Source organism: Dioscorea cayenensis, chromosome 15 (assembly GCF_009730915.1).
Source record: "Dioscorea cayenensis subsp. rotundata cultivar TDr96_F1 chromosome 15, TDr96_F1_v2_PseudoChromosome.rev07_lg8_w22 25.fasta, whole genome shotgun sequence".
Lineage (NCBI taxonomy): Eukaryota > Viridiplantae > Streptophyta > Magnoliopsida > Dioscoreales > Dioscoreaceae > Dioscorea > Dioscorea cayenensis.
In genome coordinates, this window is record NC_052485.1 from 13,404,117 (window position 1) to 13,425,023 (window position 20,907).

Below are 20,907 nucleotides of genomic sequence, written 5' to 3' on the forward strand. Positions count from 1 at the left end.
ACAAATCACGAGGCAATATACATATATAATAAATAATAATAATGATAATAATAATCATATATATATATATAATAATAATTAAAAGAAATATAAAAACATTATATATATATATATATAATTATAATACAAAGAAAAAAATAATAGAATATATATATATATATATATATAAATCGATAAAGATAAAAAAAATCAGATAAAGATAATAAAAATAAAGTAAATATAAATGTAACAATAAAAATAAAAATAAATAAAAAATAATAATAATAATAAAGATAAAGATAATAAAAGAAAATCAAATATATAAAAAAATCAAATGAAGATAAAATAAAATAATAATAATATATATATAATAAATTAAAAATAAAATAAAAATAAATGCAATTAAAAAAAGAGTGGGGAAAAGAGGGGTGGATCACTCATGATCAATCAAACATAAATATGATAATAAATATTTATTATCATATTTATGTTTGATTGATCGTTATATGTATAATATATACAATCATTAGAAAATAATAATAATAACAATTGATAAAAAAATAATAATAAAATAAAAATAATAATTAAAATATATATAAATATATGTTTGTCGTGGTTGTCATGCTCAAGCGGAACCGCTCCACATTGCCACATAATCGATGCTGCAACTGACGCATCGCTTCACGATCAGCAACTGCACAACTGCATCGTGAATCTTTAAAAAAGGTCAGCCAAAAGATCAAAGGGGACGAGCAAAAGAAGAAGGAAGACGGAGAGAATTGAAGAAGAAGAAGAAAAAGAAATCGGTGAGAAAAGACTGAAGAAGGAGGAGCAACAGAAGAGAAAATCAAAAGAAGAAAGAAGAGATCTGATATTTTTCTCTGTTATACATATATACATTAAAAAAATGGAGAAAGATCACTGCTACTGCCTTTGCCACCGTTGCTAAGACTCTCGTCGTCGTCGCCGTTGCTGCTGCCATCATTGTTGCATGCCAACATTGCCACTGCTGCTGTCATCGTCGTTACCATTGTCATCATCACTTTTGCCGCTGCTGTTGTCGCCATTGCCTGCCACTTTTGCTGTCGTTGCTGGAGAAAGATGGGGATCGGTAAGGTGGTACCGATCCTCCAAGGTGTCCAAAGGAACGAGATGACGATGACCACTGTTGGAGAGAGAAAAAAAAGGAATTGACCAAGAAAATAACATCAGTCCCTGAAAGCGCCAAAAGTATCCAGACAATGATAATAGCCGTTAACGCAAAGAAGGTGACACTACCAATTCTGAAGGAAATATGAAAGATTAAAGCCACCAGAGAGAACAACAAACAACAACTCTCAAAAAAATAATGCAAACCTCTCCTCAGTGTGCCAGTGGCAACCCATTATTTCGCTGTACTTGGACCACCACTTGGTCTTTTCGATGCTGGACTTCATTTTGGACCGGCGGCTCTAGGATGATGGTGAGATCCTCAATGCCAAGATCGAACTTCTCAATCAAACTAACATAATAAAGACCTTGTAATACACTAAAGATGTCCCTCGAGACATGGTGGATAGGATTTCATTTTGGAGCTTAGTCGCGATATCCGATGACAATGGTCAGTGACCATTATAGGAAATAAGGACACACTGATGATAAACAATGTAAAAAATGCCAAGGTCTGCAACATTAGCCAGCAGTCGTTGAATACGATTATCCTGAACTTGTTAGACGCCAAAACTCCATTCTAAGGTTTTAGAAGAATGTTTGGCGGCATATCATCCACTAATTCTGCTTTGACATCCCATTAATATCGAAAGTACTCTTGGCGTTCAGACATCAGAGTTTAAAGGTGAAGCTGCCATTGGAAATGGATTCCTGGGCGATGTGCTAGTGGGGAAACAAGAAGCTTCATCCAATTAAGACCGTTATTCGTTGGAAGCTCTTTGACAAATACGAATACTGCATTTACTACACTGGATGTACAGGCTTAGCACAGGCCTGCTATTGCTTCCGATATTAGTGAAGTCATCGTAATCTGGAGAGACAAGTTGGAGGCTCATGAGCATAAGATTTTGTAACAGCGGATGATCTCACCCGCTCAATCTCCATGGCCTAGCTCTAAGTGAGTCGGTCATGATCTGCTCGCCATTACATCCTTAAGGAATCAGCAAGAATCAATGTTCATCACCAGTGTTCATCCACAAGGAACGAATATACTTACTCGAATGGGCTCGAGATGGACGATCATTATGCCGCGGAAATCATATGAATGACAGATCGGCATCAAGATGTGGACAAGGCGTTCGGAGATAGATGATGAGGAAGGGAACCGGCTTTAATATCATCGATGTTGCTGGCGTGCTCAATAAGCTGAAACTAGAATCTGATTTGTATAACTTCAATAGTTTGATAAAAAACTTATAGGATGAACTTCATTAATGGTTGATAATGATTGTACAACTTCATAATATATATATATATATATATATATATATATACACTGGTGACTAATGAATTGATGGCACTTTTGTTTCATTTGATATGGATGAAATTTTAATGAAAAGCCCACGTGCATGTTAAAAAAAAATAAAAAAATAAAATAAAAAAGGGTCCCACCATACAAATATATATATATATATATATATATATATATATGTATATACATTCAAAGTGCTTAAGGTTGTGAAAAGATTAATGAGAATATTTTGATATTGAAGCAACGTGTCATATTATTAGTTGAAGGAAAGTGAATGAGGCCATTGAGTAGGTTTATTAGAGAAGGGCAAGCATAGAAAGCGGTGCTCAGATTCAGAATCACACAGCAGATGACACCATCATAGGGTACAACATCAGCACTCAGGATCTACATACAAATCAGATCAAGCAATAAACATACTTGATAAATGAGGTGATTCAAATTGAGACCTTATTGTGAAAGCTATAACTTGAAGAACAACTTTTGTGGCTATTCTTGCATTTCTCATCACCACTGGCTATATGGAGTCACTAGATCTGCATCATGATTGGTTCTTTTGACAATGAGAACCGATAATCTTCTATATGTGAAACTCTTCAATAAGACGTGTGTGATGTATGATGACAAAATACCCATCCCAAAGTAGCTATAAAAAAAAATGCTCATTCCTAATAAATGACAATAATACTCATCTTGAGGCAACGACAACATTTGTTAGAAAATATACAAATTACGAGGCGAAGATGAGATACATATATATCTCAAGGCAGCAATATGACATATATGCAAGACAACAACAAGGCGTACAACGTAGTAATAAGGCACAGGCAGCGATAGTGATATATGATATATATATTATATCTTCACATATGAATGATGTAATATAAAATAAATAATAAAATTTATAATCCGTAAATTATCTTGCCTTTATTTGTACTTGAGCTCTTAATCGGAGGTTCCTAAGATTTTAATCTAGGGTAATTAATAATAGTGGCTTGCCTCTGTTAGGAATAGAAGAGCCTACAAAGATAAAAAATAAATAAAATAAAATAACATTTGTGATTCGATATATCTCCTGGTGTTTCCTCATCGACACGGCGCCCATATTTTCGATCCCACACACCATATTCATTGAATCTGACTAGATAACTGAGAAGTGGTTAACACTAATACTTCCGTTCCCTGTGGATTTGACCACCCACTCACCGGGGTAATTATTACTCTGACACCTGTGCACTTGCACGCATATCCGGACGTGTCACTGTCTAACACCCAAATTTTGAATTCACACCAATCGAGTTTTCTCAAAAAGTCCTATATTTTCAAATAACCCATCAAAATTACAGACAAAAACAAATTCTAAAATTTACATGAATTCAAAAAACATTTTCAAATACTAATGAAGCTACAAAAGTCGGGACTAATAACCAATTCCCCTATGACCCTTAAGATTAAAATAAATATAGTTTTGTGAATTTTAACCCAAATAAGAAATTTTAATTTTCTGAGAAAACTAGACATCTATACCTATATCATATCCAAATCTCACAATAACTTGAGATCTACAGAATTTAAGAGATTACTTTTAAATATCATAAACATGCAAACCAACAATTTCAGACATGCCCTTTCCAATAAAATATATCTCACAACATATAACTTCAAAAAATATTAAACTTTAGAAGCATATGATTAACTCAAAATTGAACAACTTTCTTGTTAAACATGAGTCCTGATTCAACTTCTAAGATCCTCAAATTCTCTGATCAATCATCACGCTTCCTGCAGAAATGCCATTGAGCACATTTATAGAAATCTGATCATATCTCACAAATTATAGGGGTAAAAATTCTACAATTTGGCAAAGCTAAAGATATAATCATCATATTCAACTTTCTTCTATAAATATAAATCTAAATAAGAACTTACAATCATGAAATAAATCAAAAATAGATCAAGGCTGAACAAAAATCCTGACCGCGTCACCTGCATTTAAAGCTTATAATTTATAAGATACTTATGCAAAAATTCTGAAATTTTGTAGGTACTTAGCCAACTTCTAACTCTACAAGTTTCTTATTCTACTCTTCTCCAAATTTGGCTTCTAAGACCCCTAAAATAGAAGAGGAGTTTCTTCTATTTTCAAAAATGAAAATTTGAAACCTATCAAATTAATCTCAAACTTCTCAAACAAGAAACTAACCTAACCCATCCATTACCTACATCTAACATTAATAGATAAAGATCTATAAAACAATAATAATAATTCTACAATTTGGTCAAAGATCCGAGGAAGAGGATGCTTACCGCAACAATAAAAGTGAACCAACCATGGATGACAAGACGCTTCTCCGGTCCTTACCTCCGGCACCATCCGCAATATAGGGAGAGAAAGATGAGGCTAGGTCTTTCTCTTTTCCTAAATGGTGATAAAAATTGAAAGGAGGTGAAGAGGTGGCTAAGGTTTTGAAACTGAAATAAAATTAACGGCTAGGATGTCATTAAGGTTTGGGGTCCACAAACTCCCCCCTTTAAAAGAGTTTAGTTCTTACTCTTTCCTACCACTCTGTTATGACTCCTGATGGCCATCTAATCCCATAATTCATCTTGGTTAATATAATTCTAATCTACCCCTTGACTGCATTTGTCTACTATTGCTTTGTCAAATTTCTCCTGCATCCATTAAAAAATAAATAGATTATTAAATCATAGTGAGTTAAATTGGCTAATCAGTTTGAGTTTATAAACCAATTCTCAAATATTAAATAAACCTAATAAATATTAAAGGTTTAACAAGCTCGATATTTCAACAGATTTGTCAGATTATTTCTTTAACCTATTTAATTGATAGTTTATGATTCGCGTTTTGAAGAATGGGAAAGAACATGAGGTTGGTAAGAGATACTTATCATAGAATAGAATATTGGAATGGAGATGTAAACATATCAATAACATGGGTAGACTTTCCTAGGTGACATACCATTAATGTTCATTGAACAGACTTTTTATCAAAAACCATCCTCATTAATAACATAAATATTATCAAAGATTTTCTTTACATAGAACATGAAATGCATTCCCATAATTGAAAGTACTTATAAAATTAGAGGAGAAAAAAAAACTTGTCCTCAAATTAAAACATGATTAACTAATGTATATCAATAAAAAAAATTTGTCACAAATAAATAAATTTCACTCTATCCACTAAATTAAAACACGATTTATATATACATGTCCTCACTCAACAATCAAGATAAAGCTATCATGAATGAAAAGAAAAATCAATATTCAAACATTCGACTCCTTCCTCTCTTTCTGTCAACTGTGTTGTTATTGGTCATTCAGTGCACATATCATTGCATCTTGAAGCAAAATGCATTACCATTGATCTGCCATGAAAATGTTTAACCCTAAGATATATATATATGTATATATTCTCTTGTTAACTTACTATCTCAATATAAATCTTGAGATTTTGAGCACAATGAGGTTCTGGTCTTTAACTAGCTTGCATTATATATATATAGGTCTTTAATAATACATGCAAAGCCTCACAAATCTAAAAACAACAATGTTTTATTAATCTCAACTTGTCCTTAATATCAGCAACGTTGAAAATATTAATATTTTTATTTATAGAGATATATTAGTATTAGTATGAAGTCTTAATGTCATCAAATGAAGTTTATATAATTCCCATGTTTTAAGTATCTATATATATATATATATATATATATATATATATATATATATACTATTTAGCCCCTCTAAACTATGCAATAATTCAAACTTTTTTAGTATTAACCCACCTTTTCATGAGCTACTTATAATTAAAAAAGTAGAATGCAGATGCTTTGAAGCCTAACAATGTTAGGTATGGAGTTCTTAATTTATCTGTGCACTCAACCTTTGCCTCGAGATATGTTCGTTCATCTCTTCCAAGATATGTATATATGTTTGTGTACATGCATACATAGTTGTATGTTTTCAAGAAGTATATATGATGGTTAGTTTAGAACTGAAAATTAGAAGAGTGTGTTTAATTAATAATATTGTGAAATATATATTAAAGGTTTAAAATGAGTCTTTTCCAGTTAAAATAAACCAATAACCCATGAGCTAAACATGCAATATTTCACTAATTTTTAACATGCCAACCACAAATAAATATTTCCCAGACAATGAAATCATTTACCTCAACTTTGTTTTTGGATTATGTTCCCATAATAACCCATTTTTGTTGTTGTTTTTTTAAATTATATTCTCATCAAATTTTAAAAAAAATCCCTACCATTCACATGAAACCTAAACCCCTAACTTTAATTTCTAATGCATTTATTTTGAGAAAGGTATCTCATACTTACAACAATTTGTGTGGCACGACCAACCTCGAGTGTGCCATCCTTCTTTTTGTGCATCCAGATAAAGCATTCTTTCAATGTCGGCTCTCTACCCAATTCCTTTGCCTAAAAAAAACATATTAAAGAAAAGTTCAAAGTTAGGGTAAATTATAAACAACAATATTAATGGTATTTATATGAATTAGGGGCATTACCAGTCTAAGGTGGTGCACAACAATACTGACAGATCAACCATGGTAAATAACGGTGGAGGAGCTTCCAATTTCTACCCTATTCAATTTGTTCTTTTCTCTTTTTCTCTTAAACTCATCTGACTCCCAATGCCTCTATAAACCTTCCCGAACTGTAGGAACCATCCATGGAAATGGAGCCTTGTAAAGATCATGTGCAAGATACAAATTTTTCTTCAACCATTCACTCGACTCATGGTTTAAATGCCTCAAGATTGAAGATTCATGTTGCATCTCCCACATGGATATGACCTTGGAAAAAAGAAGGTTAACCAAGTTATTGTTTCTCAAAGTTCACATACATAATTAAAAAGCATTAATGAATTTAATGGGTTAAATGATATTTACCCAAAAAACTATGAATATCCTTTGCCTCACATCTTTGGTCACTTTCGCCCATCCGGCCCATGCCTCTTTATAGTGACCTTTGACCAATTCATGGATTGCTTTCTTAACTTCATAATTTCTTGAAAAACCATGATATAAAAATACTTTAATTAAAATGGAGAACATTACTTTAAAAAAAAATTAAAACACAAAATTATAAAATTATCATAACATGGAATTTTACTTACATAATTAGGCTATCTGGGGTAATAACCCAGGGGACCCAGTGCTCGCAGACTCATTAGAGGACCCCTCCATTGCTATGGGTTGGTCCTCAGTGGCATGAGCAAAAGTCTCAACATATGGTATTGGAGGGTTTTGTGCAATTGGCACAACTATTGAAAGTTGTGGAATTGGTGTCGATGGACTCATTGTCTTTATTACTCGAATATTTGGATGTAAATAAGGAGGAATTCCTAAATCTGCAGGTGTATTAGATACTACTATGGGGTTAGCAGATGTTTAATGAATATTTGGGGTGCATCAGGCCAGGCCAGATGTGGATCAACTTTCTTGACAACATTTTTGGGCCTATGAACAAAATTGCATATGGTCATTGATTTGCATTAATTAGGTCACATACAATATTTTTAAAGACTTATTAAGCAATGTGGCAGATATGTTCATGTAATGTAATATTTGCATAAATTAATAAGCGTGACGATTATGATGACAAATCCACTCGTGGAAGATGAATCAACTTTCTTTAAAATAAATTACTCAATCTTAATTTACTTTTAATTAAAAATAATCACTAGGCATCTAAATCATTATCCTAAGCTTTGACCACTATTGGAACACCATTGTCTAACCAACACAAGACTCACACATTAATACTACTAATAACAACAATTACTACATGTCTTTATACTGAGACATAAGACAAAAAGCTTGCATTTTTTTTAATATAGATAGAGAGAAAAAAAGTATCTACCAAAAATGTCACATTTTAATACTATCATCAATCAATTGCCAATGCTTAATATATATTCCAATCAACCACAACTCTATCTATTGCCAATTAGCCATATAGTTCATCTCATCCATATGTGGGACAAGTGGATACCGAGCTTCTTGGCACAACTACTTTAAAATTATTGAAAGATCATAACATGCACTACACCAATTTAATTCTTTAGAGGCAGAAAGGAAGAGCCGGTTTTAAAAAACCGGCTCCATAATTAACATTAAAAAAAATCCATCCTATGTTTAGAGCCGGTTTAAAATAACCGCTTCTAAAAATTAAATTTCATATAGGATTCTTTGGTCTTCTTCGTTTGCTCGAGCGGTGACCCCCAGGAGAGAAGATATCAGAACCCGAAGCGCCTCGACTCCCTCTCCTCGCCCCTTCCTCGGCGCAAGATTGACTCTTGTCGAAACCCTAACCCTAACCCTAGTCCCGACCCAGCTTCTCCTCCGGCGATAGTGGCTGGTTCTCCAGCGATGATGAGATTCACACCGATCTCTTCAACCAAACCTCTTCTCTCACCCTTAACAATTGCGATGATGATGAGACCGAAACCCTAATTTCCTCCTCCACCGACTCATCGGACGGCATTAATCTCAGGAAGGAGGTGGAGAAATTGACGGTCAAGGAGAGCTTCGCCGTGGTGAAGAGATCCGGCGATCCATGGCGAAGATGATTGTGGACGACAAGGAGCTGTACAAGCCCCCTTCTCTGGAGGAGCTCTTGCATTGCCTCCTCTCTCTTAACTCTCGCCGCCACCACTGCACCATCATCTCCGCCTTCTCCGAGATCTACCACCACCGCTGATAAGCAACACCCTCGAGGTTCACTGTTCTTCTCCTCATCTTTGCTCATATACTCCTGTACTTCTATACAAATACTATGTTTTAACAATAATAATAAAAGAGTTCGGCATCAGAGCTCAAAGAAATCGGTGGACTCATTTGCGCATTTTCCTCATCAACCACAACCGCAGGGATGTTGGATATCAATATCTTCAGTGCCGAGAAAGGCTTCGATTCCACGTGCATCCGTGAGTCTCAGTACTGCCGCTTCACAAGCGTCAAGGTCATCGATGAGATCATTAGCTTTGCCAAAGAATGGCAGCAACGTATGCATCCCAGACTTCCTCTCTTCTTAGCTCTATGGCTAACTCTTCTCATTTCGATCTTGGTGTTTTTGCAGATCAATTCGAGTTGAAGAATCTCATAAAAGACTTTAATTGAATCAACAAGGAGGTTGCATGTCTCAAAATTGTGAGTTTCTTTGACGTTCTAAGTTGTGATTTGGGGGAAAATAGGGTTTTCAATTGTTTGATTGGTAAATAGCACTAATGGGAACAAGAAATTGACTGTGGAGAAGGAGATTTAGTAAAAATGAGTGGTTAATGCTTGTATGCATTTTCAATGTTTTTTCATAAGAAACATTGGAACTGATGCACATCTAATGTGCCCATTATGTGGCCACACATTTATAGCTTTCCTTATCAAAATCAAAGTGTAATTATTAAATTCTAGTCTAACATTTCTTTGAGAATGTGCTTGTATGCAGATAACCTCTCTTTATGGTGGAATTTTGGAGTTCCTTTTTGTAGTTGAAAGCATTGATGATCCAGCTTACCATGCTATATCTAGTTTAATCTCAGAATTCAAGAAAGCTTATCAAACAAGTACGTTGCTATTCATACATTAACCAAGGAGCTATGATTTTTTCTTTTTTCTTTTTCACTTTTTTGTGCTCTTGCAATCTTCACCAATGTATCTTTTTGAATTGTTTTGCTTATAACATTTCTAGGCACAAAACGTGTAGCCCTCCCTTCTCTTGTCACACTTAAGTTTCACCCTCTACTTGCAAATTCAGTTTCCTTGATGTAGGCATCTCTAAAAACAGTTAGATATGACCAAAAAGGACATGCAGATAACTTCACTTTTTCTGAACATCTTCTATAGATTTCTCCAAGTTGAATCTATTTTTTTGTAAAATGAAGCTTATCTTTTGCCACCATCCATGTGTTCATATTTCTATTTTTAATGGAGGTTACTTATAATATCCCACTTTCCTTCTATGTAGTCTCCCATGAATATGACTAGCTTTGCATTGTGCTATTTTTATTCCCATTAGTTTCTCTAGAATTTTATTTAAAAAAATAAATCAAGTTGCTTGTTTCTTTAGATTATTTGATGAACACATAATATGTCAGGGTGGAAAAGAATTCTATGTTCAATGTGTTTAATTTCTGTACGGTTCCTTTTTGTTGTTGATTTTCAGTACAGTGTTGATGTAAAGATTGTGTGGCTGGTCTCTCAACAACATGGAGTCAGAAAATTCATAATCAGTTAGTATGTATTGCATTAATACCTTCTTCTATTCGGTAAAAATAGATTGCGGTGTTCTTTAAGAAGGTTCATTTTAAAGTTTGCATGTAGTACTTCCTCTTTACAACAAAAGGCAGTGTCTTGCTCTTAATGATGCTGCAAATAGTCACATGACTTGTGCCTGTACAACTATGGTCATGTTTAAATTCCTGGCTAAAGTCTGGTTTGAACTATGATATACTTATTTGAATCCACTTGCTGATGACCAATGATGGGTTCTCAACATTGGCTATAAATAATAGAATGTAAAAATTTTATGTTTGCAATACTGGAACCAATTCAATGAACTTTCTAATTAAGAAGTTATAATGGTCTCTTGCAAAGTTGTTTTAAAACAAAGGCCTTAGACCTATAACCATTAGACATTTTACAGTAAATGGTTCGACTAGGAGATGTTGAGTATTCACGAATGATGCATTGCATTGCTGCTTAGATTTGATATAATAGATTGATAGATGCCCAGTATTTTATTCTTTCTAACCGGTTAGCTCTTATCTTTTTAATTTAATGATGCTGTCAAGAATGTGTAATTCTTTTGCTTATGCCAAAAATTTTATGAACCTAGTGGATTTTATTTTTGACTTGTGCAAACTTGAGTGGCATTCAAATTTTTTATATATTTGTTTGTTAGCTCTTTGCGCAATATATTTCATTTGATATAAACAATTCATGATCTATATTTGATGGTACTAAGAAATAAACATTTTTTTTTCTCATGTTTCTGGAATTTGTTCCCCTCTTATCCTCGAGAGAAATAATTCCCCTTGTTTATGTTGATTTGAGTGGTTTTCCACATTAACGCTTTTTGTTAATTGCTTTAATTTCTGCTTGTTTGATCTTGATAACCACAAAACCAATGCAGTTTGGTGCTGAGAAAATGCATAAGGGCAGCAAGTATGTGTTATTTCTGGATGATGATGTTAGACTGCATCTTGGATCAGTTGGAGCTCTAACTGCAGAAATGGAGAAAATTCCTGAGGTCTATTTAATATTTTCTTTCCATGATGCGTTATATTTTAATATAGATGATAGTTACTTTCTCCTGTTTGTTGAAATGAAATAGATATTTATTCAAACTGGATATCCTCTTGATCTGCCTTTTGGAAGCTTGGGAAGCTATTGCATTTATGAATATGACATGGTAAATAATTATCAGAACAACCTATCTATCCTCCTAGCCATTGTCCTTCTGCATATTAATTCAGAATTTGGGCAATTACCTCCAACAGTTTGTTCTGACTTAAACAAAGAAGCAACTCACACTGCATCAAAGTTGAAGCAAATTTTTAAATATATTCTTTAAAGCAACCAATTTGTTGGCTTCTTCTTTTATGTAACACAATTATTGCTGCTGCAAAATTTGCAATCGAGCATTCTTCTCTTACAGAAAATATCTAGTTATTCCAACTAACTTAGTAGTACCATTAATGCTATTGATGGAATTTATTATTTTTGTCTGAGGTGAATTTATACTCAAGGATAGTATTTTCAGCCTTGCTCAATGGGATTTGCAACTAGTGGGAAGACATTTTTCCTATGGAGTGGCTATATAATGGTACATGGTTCATCATTCATATCACATTTACATTGACCTACAAAATATATCTATAATTTTGACACTTAGGGACTTATTAAAGTTGTTCCATCCTCTTAGATGCATGCAGATGATTTTAGAAAAGATTCACATGGTGTTGTTAGTGGACTGAGAGATGGTGGATATTTTGATGACATGACTCTTGCTGCAATAGCTAGTAATTTCTTGCTTCATACGCATGACTTGAAAATGCATTTATTTTTTCATGCTGTAAGTGAAATAAGCAAAAAATAATAGTAATAAAATAAAAAAGGCTTCACTGATGAACTCAATTCTTCCATCTAATACTCATGCATATGATGATTGCACGCATCAAATCTGTACATATGGTCCTAACTGTGCATGAACTGCATATGGCAGATTAGATATGATCAAGTAACCATTTTTTCCATGCAGATGCATTCTAATGTTTCTAATTAATTTTCTAAAATTATCCAAATGTAATAAATCCTAATAATATTCATGCCGTTTAGATGCATAACCCACACTTCCTTATCAGGGAAAACAAAAACTTATTTCTTCACCATTAGTTGTTGTCTTTCCTCATCCTCTTGCTAGTGACCTAAGCTTTGCTAGGTAATCAAATTCAATTTAGTATTTCTGATCAGCTCATACATAACCATGTCATATTTATTATACTAATCCTGTTCAGGTTCCAAATTTACTAATGAAACAAACTTTTGTTCTAGAGCTAACATCTTGATTGTTAACTGGTCATGCCATCCTTGCTATTCTTCTCTTGTGCAGATACTGGAATTACCTGAGGAAGAAAAACTTTTTGTTCTTGAATCTTACATTTCAGAGGTTAATTGGCTCATGAACCGAGCATTATTTTTGCGCACTGCTATCTACCTTGAGGCGTTTGTTGTACCATATTTCATGGCAACTATACACTTTTTGGCTGCCATAAGAGCACAAATTAGTAACTATCTCCAGAGAATCAAATTCATTATCTTGTGGTGAGTAAACCACTCTATTCTTACAAAATTACTAACTGGCCTTAAAGCTACCAATTTTTTTACCTCATCAGCTACTTGTACACATGATCTTCAGTAAAGGGGATTGGATTTGAAGTTTTTGATTGGGGATTAAAGTTAAATTGGGTGTTGTTCAGGCTTTGTCATTGGCTGGCTGCTTGGTAGTTTGCATAGTTATTACACTTGTCTCAACGTGGAACTTGACAAAGGTGGAAATTCAGTTGTGCAACATGTTATCTCCTGAGGGGCCGAAAATGTCACTTGGTTCCTATAACTGGGGACTCGTATGCATCGTCTTCACATCATTAATTTACTTCGGGTGACTAAATATTATTCATTGATAATGCATTCACTATGTATATATATTAATCTCTTCTTATTGACTTCAAAGCAGGTATTTTTTGCCATGCTCATAGACAATTTCTTGTGCCCCATTTCTGCGATGTGGTCGTATTTTCATAAAATATGTAACCTAGTCTAGAGTTCAATGCTACTTGAAGGAAGGAAAAATAAGCAAGGTATGCTTTAATGTTCTTTGATTCTTAAATGTGTTGTCTGTCAAAGTTAAGGTTCTAAATTTTAACAGGCTTCAACGTTGTCATGATTGTACCAAGCATTGGCTTTTCTTCATTGAACAACTCATCTAGTTGAATTAGTTTAATGTTCAAGGACATGTTCTTTCTTTGAAGTATAATTCTAGTTAACTACACTTGTTTCTATCAAACAACAATATTAACTGCCAAAAAATATGTACAAATCTTGAGAAACTTGAACACTGGCAATTCTTTTTTTGGTAGCTTCTGATCATGCAATGTCTATACTAAATGTACTAAATAAAAATATGATCAACATACACATTGATGCAAAATCTGAACACAAAATATGATATTCTCCAAATCTCTAGTGACAAACAATACCATGGTTACCATGAAAAACTAACTCCATTGATTTTACAGACTATTTTGCAGATTGAAAGACTTAAACAAGATGGTGTGACTTATTCTAATCTTGGAGGGAAACATTTATACAGTAAACTGGTTTGCATTCTAGAAAGTCTCATTTGTTGGATTTTTAGTAAAAAGATTGGTTCGATGGCGTAAACTGAAGAGGTTTGATAGCTGAAAACCATCATTTCCCACATAGAGCATGTGGCATTCTTTGTGTTTTTATTTTCTTCTTCTTTTCTTGTGCAATTGCTTGTAATCTCCTTTTTTTCTTTTTGTCATTTTTTGGGAACAATGTATCAGATTCATTCATTTGATTCTTTTGTATAGATTTTTTTTTTCAATTGAATATTGTGTAAACTATTTAACTAATGGCAATTCTTCATTAGATATGTGCCTTTCTTATTTTAGATTGATGAGCAAAGAGTGATGTGTGTAAAATTATCATGTCAGTAAATTTACTGAGTTAAAAGCAATCAAGTTTTATCTTGTATTTTGTTGATCAGAAATAGTGTTTTTCTTGTGAGGTAAAAAAAAAAAATTAAAATTCAATTAAACTAATGAACAAATGTAGAGGTGGTTATCACCGTCTCTAAAATTCTTATACCTCCTCAATACTTTTAGAGGCGGTTATAACCGCCTCTAAAACTCTTATTTTTCAAATTCATATTTTTAGAGGCGGCTATAACCGCCTCTAAAACTTGTGAAGAGGAATAAGAAACTATTAGTTATGGAGGTCGTTATAACCACCTCTATAGCTATTTCAGAGGAATAAGAAATTATTAGCTATAGAGGCGGTTATAATCGCCTCTAAAGCTATTTGCAAGATATAAAAAATTATAAGCTATAGAGGCGGTTATAACCGCCTCTACATTTGTTATAAAAAACCGCTTTTGTAGATCAAATTTACCCCAACGGTTACTACAAACTGGCTCTAAAGTGTAGAGCCGGCTTGATACGAGACGGTTTAGAGGTGGGTGAAAAATTCGCCTCTAAAGCTATAGAGGCGGTTTTAACCGCCTCTATAGGTCATGAAAACCGTCTCTAAAGCTCTTTTTTAGTGTAGTGACGTAAATATAACTACCATGCTTTCCCTCCCAAAATACTCCTGATTTTCCTTGAATACCCTTGCTATCTCATTTAAAATAATTAGAACCACACTAATAAATATTTTTTCAATAAAGTGATTTTTTTATTTTTTTTCAGAGATAAATAATGGGATATACAATAACATGGTTTTTTTTAAATTTTTTTGGAATTTAATATTATATTCAATAATAATTAATTATGGGAAATTACCTCGATGAGACAGGATTTAGGGTTTTGGCATTGTAATTTATTTTATACAATAACATGGACGGTGTAATTCAAAAAGAGAATTCTGATAAACATAAGTTAAAAAGCTCTAAAACCAAAATCTACTAAGTACATCGTCCATGTTCTTCAAGAAAAGTCATATATTTTTTATGCATGGTTAATATAAGCATATGAAATTATTATCACATCAAAAAAATTTTTTTAAAAAAACACACTTTTGAATCTAATACATACATACATACATACATGTATATACACACATCTGGATATCAAAACTCAAGCAACTCAAATCATTTCAATATGGATAAAACATTACAAACCATAAATTTTAATAATATTAATAAAATATAATGTAAAAAAAAAAACATCGTGATAGTTAACATGAAGCCATTGTAATGCCAAATAATGGGTCAAGTTGATGCCACTCACCAATTAATTTTTGTAACAACAGATCAAAATATAAAACCAAAACTATTTTATAAATATTTCAATAGTTATATTCATATGATAGTAAGCAAGATACCTATGGAAAAGCTTCAGCTGAGGAGCATTATGAGACAGATTGATAACATTGCAAAGATTAAACATGAAGCATGTTCAAACATTTATAGAAGTTTTAGTGTGATACATAGTTTCTCCTACACAGAAGTTTTAGGGTGCCACAAGCTGCAACTCACCCGAATTCGAGAGTTCCTATCTTTCTGACATACCTTCACTTTTCTCAGAAGCGCATCGCTTGTTTTTTGAAGTTCCATAATAGCCACCTTTGGCTTGTGCTGTAGAGCATATTTTAGCTAACAAAAAAACAACAATGATGCATTCAAGCCTACAAAGTTATAATTAACAATGCTTTATTTATTATTATTATTTAATAATTAAATTATTTTACCAATTCTTTCATTCTTTGATTCTTTGATATTGGAATGGCCAGAGGTAGGATCAATAATTCTCATACAATGATAACCTAATTCATGTAACATGGTACTAGAGCCGGTATACTATGACTAAGAAAAAATAACTTGTATGCACCATGATAGAGGGAGAAATAGCATTTCATAAAATAAGAATGAAATGAAAATAAAATCTTAATTATGAATAGTTTAGCAATAGAGTTGATAACATTTTTGTTTCATTTATGGTGAAAAAATTGATGACCATAGTACTGGTGATATTGTTTATGATGAATATCACAAATTTAAGGTTAGTTCAGTGACACTGTAATTTCTAATGGATCCATTTATATTAGACAATGTTATCTTATATATCGGTATGTTATTTCACCAATCTTTTGGCCATTATTTCATCTTTTTTTCTTAATGAGAAAGTCTTATAATTTGGTTTGGCCAAAATTTCAGGAAGATGTTAAACTGTTAAAAGATGTAAGCATGGATTCCTGCAAGTTCTTCATCTCTTCACCAAGGAATCTACCCAATAAAAAATAATTTAAAGAATGATATATGAAGATTTCATGCCTACGAAGTTATAATTATCATCCTTCCAAACAATAAAGCAACAATGATGCATTCAAGCCTGGAACTGGACAATGTAAATCATAAATAAATTCCCTCACTAGAGAAGATATTATGCAGTGGTGGTTAAACCAAGAGAAAGATAAATGTGAAGGTTAGATTAGCTCACCTACCCCACTACCAGAATTGCGTTTGGATTTAAAGTATCAATGTTATGAAGAAGCAACTTTGAGGGAAAAAATTACTAGAAAAATAATTTAAAGAATGATATATGAAGATTTCATGCCTATGAAGTTATAACAAATAAATTACAAAAGTTATAACATGAAGAAGCAACTGCGAGGGAAAAAATTATAGAAAAACATGCAGTATTATGAGACAAATTGATAACATTACAAAGATTAAACTAACAATCTGAAATAGGTACCTCATGAACTAAAAAATCTCCATGGAATATTGAGCTTTGAGTTTGAGCTTGTCTGGTAAACCTATTGATAGGAAATAACAAAGAAAAAATTGATCACAATCTTTGAACAAATCAAGGAACAATGGTTTTGTGTTCAATACCTGCAAAGATATCCCTTTTGTAATACCTTTCTCTTTAGGTTATTAGCTGCAAAATATCTTCTGTTATCCCAATTTTTGTATGGAAACAAAATCAATTTATTGAAACTCCTGCAAGCACCATATACAATTAATAAATCTGGTAAGAATTTAAGAATATTAATATAGAAAATTGAAACGCAGATATAAATACTAACAAGAATAAAAACTGCAGTGTTTGAATGAAATGGTGGTATGATGTAAAGATGGTAAATGGTGGAGCAGTTGGAGACTTCAAGAACGTGATAGCGAAGCGCGCTGGGCTTGTCACAGGTGATGATGATGATGATGATGATGATGATGATGATGGGGGGCTTTGGCTTATTCTTAGATCCCGTCAGATAGCCATGGGTCAGCGAGTCAATGCCACTGAGGTTGAAGGCTCGTCGGCTTTGGCATTAGCTTTTGTTCTCATTGCCTTGTCAGATGGGCTCTTTGGTGAGAAGGTTGTTGGAAGACTCCAGTTAAGAAGGTTGTTGAGCAAGTTGGGATTTGGCGGCTAGTGGGAAATTTTGAGATTGTTGGGAAAACTAGACCTAGGGTTTTTCACTTTTTCCAATAACCAATATTCTGGTTGGTTAGGAACCAAACATTGGGAGAGCCCTTCTCCCAATGATTTTTTTCATAAACCCAAAAGATGGTGTCTTGGACTCTCATTCAAATGTTGGGTAAATGATTCGATTCGGATCATTCAAATGTTAGGTTAACTGGATTTGATTGCAAATTGAAATTGAAAGCAAGAAAAGGCTCATATCTTCTATAAACTTCCTAGATAATTTTTGTCTTTTATAAGTATTTTAAGAAATTTGTAATTTAAAAAAAAAAACTTTTATAGGTATCTCCATGCTTTTCTCATGCCAACTGAACTGAAATAATCCTTAATAAAAAGAAAAATAATAATCATAGTTGTTTTAGTACAATATAGTAAAATTAAGATACATTATATATTAAGATATTATGCATAATTTAGTCAAAAATTTAAATAAAATATAATAAATAAGAGAAATATTTTACTATAGAGGTGATTAATTATAGGAGTTTTTTAGCAGGTTAGAAAAACTAGACCTAGGGTTTTGCATTTTCTCCCATAACCAATATTATTATTACTATTATTATATATTTATTATTATTATTATAAATATATAATAATAATTTATTTATTCTTTAATAAATATATATATATATATATATATATTCCTTAATTTTTAATTTTTAAAAGAAATACGAAAGTATTATAAATCTTTAATTTGTTAATTAATTTATTTATTATAATTCTAACATATAAATATTATCACAATTATATACAAAAAATTAATATCAAAATTCAAACCAGTTCTTTGATGATACTAAGCTAAACATTTTAGTTTTTTTCAAAAATAAATATAAAACTTAGTTTATAGAAAATATAAAACACCCATTAAATTTTGCTCCCCAACATCTCACTAATAATGCAATCAATCTCTTGATAAAAGCTCAAATTTAACATCGACAAGCCAAATAACACAATGTCTGAAATTATTTTATTTTATTATTATTATAAAAATGAAAATAATCCTACTTAAAAACATATGATACGAATATATAATTAAAGCCCCATCCGTAACATTTATTATTTTAATTCTTCTAACCAATGCTATCCATCATCTCTCCAAATTCCCATACCCGTTACACCAACTTTGTATTTGGTAGAGCAAGGTAAAACACCTTAATTCACATTATATATAATTTTAAAGCAAATCTTAATTATAATTTTCTTATCATAAATAGAATTTTTTCTATCATATAAATTATATATATATATATGTTATAATATCAACTAATAGAAAACACAATAAAGCTCTCTAAATAGACAAATAGCCTCTTGGCCTATTATCAATGAGTCCCTTGCTTAATGTGTTTATTTTGAATGATGCATAAGTGTTATAAATGGACCTCTCCCGCACCCGCTCATCGAAATCAAGAAATGAAGAGATGAGAAGATACCTCATGAATTGGGTGTTGAGGGCTCTATAGAGAGATGAGAAGTAGAATGGCTGCTATGGGGACTAAGGTTTTGTGGCCTTCAAGAGGGTTAAATATCACTGGTGCCCACAAATGTTCGTAAGTATACCGTTGTGGCCACATATGTGTTTTTTTGTAATGATGTGGCCACAAAACTTGTCTCCGGTCACACTCACTGCCACAATTTCATGTTTGGGGCTGTTTCTCATGAAGGTGCTGAGGTGGTGTCCGACGTGTATTATCCATTTTAAAAAAGGTCTTGCATGGCATTCCATCTCACCACACTTTCTCTGACCACTACTACGTTAGCGAGCCCCATCCAGTCAACACTTTACCATTTCCTACGTCAACCCCTTCTCATGTCCCAAAGATCACACTAATCGAAACCCTTGTCCGAGCGCCCCCATTTCTCCTCCCAATCTGAGATTGCCTCTCCACGCCATTAGTCCTTCCCGTCCAGTGATCTCCATGGCGTTGACTTCTGAACAAATCTAGCATCACCACAGGCATAATCCCAGTAAAACCACCAATGAAGGTAGTAATTTAGGGATTTTAGTTTGATTGGTTTTGCATTTTATTTTTTTTAGTTTAATTGTTGTTCTATTTTAGTTTTTATGTTTTGAGGGCTTGTGTTTCCTTGATTTAAGGTTGGAACTCTCAAAAATGAATCAGTAGTTTTGGAGATGAGATGAGAGTTTAATTTATTTTCACTAAAGTGATTTTTTCCCCATGAGTTCTGTTACGCTCTATTAAATCTCTTTTAGTTGCCTTTAAGTTATAGCAATGTAGCACCATCTTTGCTTTATCATCAATTCATCATTCACTTGTAAAAGTTGAAGGAATTATTATTAAGGAAATTTCCTAGTTGTACTTTTTAAGTGGTTGTCTGTCTCTAGATTTCAAACTTATGAAAGGTTTGAAACTGATGATTTATATATCTGTCATTAAGGTTTTCTCTGTTTGCAACTTCTTCTTGTTGTTGTAAAAATTGTTATCTCTTTTTGGTGCTGAATTTTCCAAACAATTTTAATAACAAAGAATTAAATTAATTCATTCACTGTTACTTGTGATCCACATGCCAAATTAATTTTTTTTTTTTTGTTTTTATCACCAATTGAAATTGTATTGAAAAACAACAAGTATAGTACAAAAGAGGTGCTAAATAGTTGTGTGCCAGATGGACATCTAATAGAAGAGGATGACTTCATTGATCCTGATTATGATATTCCCTCTAATGATGAG

The 20,907-nt window shown here is 32.7% G+C and overlaps 2 protein-coding genes and 1 long non-coding RNA gene across 3 annotated transcripts; 2 read left to right on the forward strand and 1 right to left on the reverse strand.

Annotated features, from left to right (window-relative positions):
- The first annotated feature begins 9,363 nt into the window (after nt 1-9,363).
- Nucleotides 9,364-12,747, forward strand: LOC120277707. Its single transcript, XM_039284561.1, has 8 exons — nt 9,364-9,558; nt 9,937-10,054; nt 10,180-10,255; nt 10,664-10,724; nt 11,623-11,739; nt 11,824-11,901; nt 12,253-12,315; nt 12,415-12,747. The coding sequence occupies exons 1-8, from the start codon at nt 9,364-9,366 to the stop codon at nt 12,586-12,588; spliced, it is 882 nt and encodes a 293-aa protein (XP_039140495.1). The 3' UTR covers nt 12,589-12,747.
- A 536-nt stretch (nt 12,748-13,283) lies between these two features.
- LOC120276672 lies at nt 13,284-14,602 on the forward strand. Its single transcript, XR_005541349.1, has 4 exons — nt 13,284-13,313; nt 13,469-13,650; nt 13,726-13,849; nt 14,288-14,602. It is a non-coding gene; the product is annotated as an uncharacterized LOC120276672 (long non-coding RNA).
- A 1,504-nt stretch (nt 14,603-16,106) lies between these two features.
- On the reverse strand, nt 16,107-20,135 carry LOC120277708. Its single transcript, XM_039284562.1, has 4 exons — nt 20,096-20,135; nt 17,629-17,833; nt 17,489-17,549; nt 16,107-16,368 (listed from the first exon to the last, which is right to left on the reverse strand). The coding sequence occupies exons 1-4, from the start codon at nt 20,133-20,135 to the stop codon at nt 16,231-16,233; spliced, it is 444 nt and encodes a 147-aa protein (XP_039140496.1). The 3' UTR covers nt 16,107-16,230.
- Nucleotides 20,136-20,907: the final 772 nt, after the last annotated feature.